The following is a 5517-nucleotide window of genomic DNA, read 5'->3' on the forward strand; positions in this document are numbered from 1 at the left end:
CCTATTTTTCATTTTCTGCAGTTTGTTCATCCGACCAATAGGAGCTCCCCTCGCAGCTCCGCCTCCTGAAACTAGATCATCCTTAGGAGAAGAAGACGACCCGCTCCGTTCTGGACTCTGCTGAAATATTTTAATTTGGGCTCATTCTAATAACCATGACAGAAGGTATCTATGGCTGACAACAAAGATTGATCAGCCACCAATCAGGAGGAGGCGCTGCAGGTCAGAGGAAAACCAGCACCTCCTTCTCCACAAAAACAAACTGACCAGAGGGGAGGAGCCTGCAGACCATCCCAGGTGTTCCCCATTGTTCAGAGAGAACCGTGTCGTTGTTGAGATGTTCTCTCCAGGCTGAAAATGACTCTTCTGGACCTTCCTGTTAGAAACCAGAAGATCTCCAGACTGTGTGGAGATCAGCAGTCAGAGGAGGTTCAGGACTGATCCATGGAGGTCCCATGGCCCTCTGGGCTTTAGTCATGGTTCCTCTGTAGACCACCATGAGGTTCTGGCTGATGATGCACAGACGAAGCGTCCTTCTTTACAGCAGGTGACCCAGGACAGAAAAAAGTTTGGGTCTAAAGGATGAAGCCAGCGTGAAAAGGTCCCATAAAACCTGCTCTGTCATTTTAAAGTCACCTCCTGCAGGGAATGAAGCTAAAAGCATCCATCCCAGTCCTCCCAGTCCGCCCAGTCCGCCTCCAGCCGCATCGCTGCTCAGAATCGGACATGGACTCGGACAGTCCGTTAACACCTCGGAGCCTTCGGCCGCTCGTTCAGATCAGGTGACTCACGCCTCATTCTGCTGGTGGAGTCTATCTGAGAACCAAGGACTTCCTGGTCTGACCGACCAGCTGGCTGAGGTCAAAGGTCACAGTTAAAAACCAACCTTCACTCTACAGATGATGATTCATTAATCAATAAACATCCATTTAAATACCTGTTCAGTTTAGTATTTCTATGGTTCATCCAGCTTTTCTAATTCCCTGAGGATCAGCGATGTGCACAGATGGACACTAGGTGGAGCTAGTGTTGAGTTTTCACTTAACTTTATTGAACTGAACAAAACGGAACATACAAAAACCACCAGGTGGCAGTATTTCACATCCTGACCTGCTTTGTCAAATTACTGCATTAGAACAGCTGGAGCACCTGAACTGTTCCCCTCTGGAAAAAAAAGTTCCCTCCTGAGATAATCTTTGTTTTTTACTTTTTTTAGCCTTTGGAACGAATTTATAATTTTTAAAAGTCTGTATTTTTATTATTTTGCTCCATGAGACGTGAAGCTCCGCCTCCACAGAGCGTTGCCCTAGTGATGGACCAGGTAACCGTCCAGGTAAACCTCCTTCACCAACCAGTTAGTTCACAGCAGAATGTGTTTAAAGGCCTCTGCTGAGACCTAACAATAAAACTATTTGATTAAATTAGAATAAAATAGAATTTAAAGCGTCTCATAGACGTAATTATTGATTTACTGTTACGTTGCTGTCAGGGACTCACTGATCACATCTATTTGACTTTATTATGACAACCGCAGCAAACCGCTTTCCTTTTCTCTGTTAAACATGAAATGTTTATTTTAAACTATTTAATTATTAGATATTATGCACTCAAAATAAGATGTTTGTTTTTTTATATTTTAAATGTAAATCTTAGTTAATCTGCAAATAGTCATATAAACGTAATAACCTTAAAGATATTCTGGATGTTTTGGGCTTTAAATGAGTGGATTTTAAACTGTTATCTATTGAAGTGACACCAAGGTGGCGCTGTTTGGCTGCTGGCGGCTCCACGCCACGCAGAAGGTGCCCGTTCTTCCAATGCCTGTGCCGCTGCTGAGGATAGAACCCGATTATCCTCTATCCTGTCTGGTTTTACTAAGTATTAATGTTTACTCTGTCCCGGTTCGTCTTTAATTCTATTCTCTGTGGAGAAACAGGCCGTTAACACCTGAAAACGTCTCATTCTTCCCACAGAGGGACTCATTCAGACTCACAACCCAGAGCAACCAGAGTCCAGCTCCATTCTTTAAATGTCTGGAGTTTGTTTTGTTGTGTTTTGCAGCCCTGGAGGCGATAATGAGGGAGACGGAGGGAGGAGAGGCCTTGATGGAGGTGAGAGGAGACTCTCTGGCTGCTGTCGCCTCAGGCCTACAGTCTCTGAGTGAAAGGTTTCCAGGAGCTAAAAATCAATGATAATCTGAGGCCACCTGGGCATGTAAACAGAGCAATAATGGAAAAACACACATCCACCCCCAGACGCACACAAAGGAGGCGCTCAGCAACACAGAACCAGTAAACACAGACGCACCATAACAGCCTGCTGTCGGGTTTCCCTCTCTAGGCTTCCTTATGCTGCAAAACACTACGAGGAAAGAATGTAAAAACCTGCAGGCTGAAGGTTTACTGCCCCCTAGTGGCAGACACGTACAAATAAAGCAGCTGAGTCCAAACCCAAGGGGCCGCTAATGGCCCCTGGGCCCCACTTTGGACACACCTGGCTTAATAGATTTATCCTATAAAAAAACTAATTCCAGTTTAACTTATAATGTTTGGCGACATTTTGCTTCCAATGATGCTTCTGCCTCAAACGATCAGCAGAGTCCAACTGTCTGCTTTCACCACTTACTCAGAATACACTGCTATGCTAACAGCTAATTGATAATTAGAACCATGCTAAAGGCTACTATGCTAAAGCTATTACTCAAAGTAAATTTAAAAGCTAACAAAACGGCAAAAGCTAAAAATGACTGAATTTTTCTAACAAAGTTGAAACATGCTAATAGCTAATCTGAGTCCAGATAATAATTAACCACAATCAGAACATCGGCTAACGTCTAACAAAGAAAACTAACCACTGAAGGGCAGCTAGTCCACAGCTACATGGATCCAACCATCAGCCAATCAGAGGACCTGATGGTGCAGGACGGGTCGGGTTTCTGGGACGGGTCGGGTTTCTGGGACGGATCGGGTTTCTGAGACGGATCGGGTTTCTGAGACGGATCGGGTTTCTGAGACGGGTCGGGTTTCTGGGACGGGATCGGGTTTCTGGGACGGATCGGGTTTCTGAGACGGGATCGGGTTACTGGGACGGGTCGGGTTTCTGGGACGGGATCGGGTTTCTGGGACGGATCAGGTTTCTGGGATGGGATCGGGTTTCTGGGACGGATCGGGTTTCTGGGACGGGTCAGGTTACTGGGACGGATCGGGTTTCTGGGACGGGTCGGGTTGTGACACAAGGTTTAGCTTAGAACTTCTTTTAAGCTAGCAGCTAATCTGAGTTAAAAGCGTTTAAACCTAAAACTCCATCATCCGCTGTTTAGATTATAATTAATCCCTGATATAAATATTTCCTGAACTAAAGCTCATTTATCGGCTCTCAGTCAGACTTCCAGCTGGAAGTTTGATGTTTTAATGAAAGCCTGTAAAGCGGTTTGAGCAAAGGAACAAACCTGTCAGGCAGAAATCAGGGATTTAATCTGAGCTTCTGGAGGAAGAAAAGTCTCCTAGCATCAGATAAACCGAAGTGAAATCTGTCATCTGTTCTGCTTTTTAATTAATTCCTGTTTGCTTTGATAGATTCAGCGGAGGGACAGAATTCTCCTGGACAGCCCTGAACTCTAGAGCTAGTCCACACAGACCCGCTTTAATAAAAGCTGTAGGTTAGAGCAGAGAATGGCGGCAGAGAGCCCTTTAAGCCACCGTAGAAGATTCTGGTCAAAAAGATCAACCAGCCGTTCCACCATCACATGGGAGAGCTGCTCTGACCCTACCAGCCGGGCTGTTTGTTAGATTTACCGTCTGGTTTCAGCTCTGAGGACACGAGCAGAGACAGACAGGTCAGCTCCGTCCCTCTGGCTAATGTCAGGGACACTTACGCTTTATTAAACGTATCCAAACAAACAGCGCCTCAGGCTGCAGCATCCAGCCAGGAGAGCTGCTACATCACAGCCACAACCATTTTCTCAGGAAGAAATGTTTCATTTTCATTAAAAAGGTTCCAGTTTTTATTAAAGTGATCAGAGTCCAGTCGGTTTATCATTTAAGGAGCAGAAGATCCATTTAAACTGAAATCTCAGATGTTTTAAAGCTGGGTTTTTTTTCTGTCTGCTTGTTTTTAAAAGTTTACCCTCATGTTGCATCATCCTGCATTTTAACAAACAGTTAGAATCAGAGGAGACAAACTGTTGGAGCTCTAAAGCGTTTTGATCCGGTCTGATCCTCATCAACCCTGGATGGGAACGCCGCGTGTTTCCCTTCAGCCTGGGAGCTTCATGGCTGGATCACACTGGTTGTTCTGGGAGCGACTCCACCTTCTCTATCATCTCCACCTTCCCTCCCTCTCCCTTCCTCCTCCATGACGGCGGTGGAACTCCAACACGTCTGTCGCTCATGAACTCATCGATTTCTCACAGCTTTCATTTTGGTGATTTATGTTTACAGAAAATAAAAACTTTAGGAAACCAGAATATTATCAAACATTTGATTAATGGAGATTCTGATCAAACTCCACAGTCAGAAGGGAGGGGGGGCATCTGAGACCAAGGGCCTTAGGGGTGTGTGTGTGTGTGTGGGGGGGGGGGTTACTCACCGGACTGTGGCAGCATGGAGGAGTAAACCTTTGGGTCGATGGTCCCCATCGGCGGTGGCAGCAGCGGGTTGGTGAAGCTCCGCAGCGGGTGGGTCGGCCGAACGCAGGCCGTGGGGATGGTCCGCCCCCCGCCTGTCTGCGCCTCCTCTGAGGAGCCCGGGGCGGCGGGGGCCCCGGGGACGGGGCCGACGGGGGGAACGTGCTCCGAGGCAGGAGCAGCGCAGCCAGGCAGGAGGGGGGCGGCCGGCTGGGGTGGAGGCTGCTGCTGAAGCAGAGGAGCGGTGGAGGAGTCTGAGGGCATCGCTGAGAGGAAGGATGGAAACAGAAAAGTCCAATTAGTGGGAATCCCAGAGAATCCCTGAAGAGTTCGCCCTGACAGCAAGAAGAAAACCGTCCGTCCTTAAAGACGGGAAAACTCTGGACTTTCTTTAAGCCTGAAAATATGAATAATAAATGAAGAAAATCTGAACTCTGCTTCAAAGACTGCAGCCTAGTTCATGTTTAGGACCTTAGAAATCTTTGGGGAGCCGCTTCTGGTTATCAAATATCTGCTCTACCCACACTGAAATCTTTCAGCAGTAGGCTGTTAGCTAGCACTGCGTATAAGCGAGTATTTTACGGCCTTTAATAAAAATACTAGCAACTGTACGATTGGTTTTTAGGATGTACCGCTTTGGCACTTCCTAATTTCCCCCCGGAAACTTTGCTCAAATGTTCACAAGCAGCAGCTGCTGGACGCGCCACATCAACCCTGATTGGTTGAAACTATCCGTTAAACCATCTGAGTTAAACCATCCAAGTTAAACCATATGTTAAACCACCAGAGTTAAACCGTCAGATTTAAACCATCAGTTAAACCATCCGAGTTAAACCACCAGAGTTAAACCACCAGAGTTAAACCATCAGAGTTAAACCACCAGAGTTAAACCA

General features: G+C 46.5%; 1 protein-coding gene across 1 annotated transcript in view; it reads right to left on the minus strand.

The window, feature by feature from the left end:
• The window catches only part of dcc (DCC netrin 1 receptor), a 66439-nt gene that overhangs the window by 10755 nt on the left and 50167 nt on the right, over window positions 1-5517 (minus strand). The window contains exon 13 of the mRNA XM_015399949.1: window positions 4588-4890. Within this exon, the coding sequence (XP_015255435.1) occupies window positions 4588-4890 (303 nt within the window). The remainder of the gene's footprint in view (window positions 1-4587; window positions 4891-5517) is intronic.

The sequence above is a fragment of the Cyprinodon variegatus genome, unplaced genomic scaffold (genome assembly GCF_000732505.1).
Source record: "Cyprinodon variegatus isolate N-32 unplaced genomic scaffold, C_variegatus-1.0 Scaffold1060, whole genome shotgun sequence".
Lineage (NCBI taxonomy): Eukaryota > Metazoa > Chordata > Actinopteri > Cyprinodontiformes > Cyprinodontidae > Cyprinodon > Cyprinodon variegatus.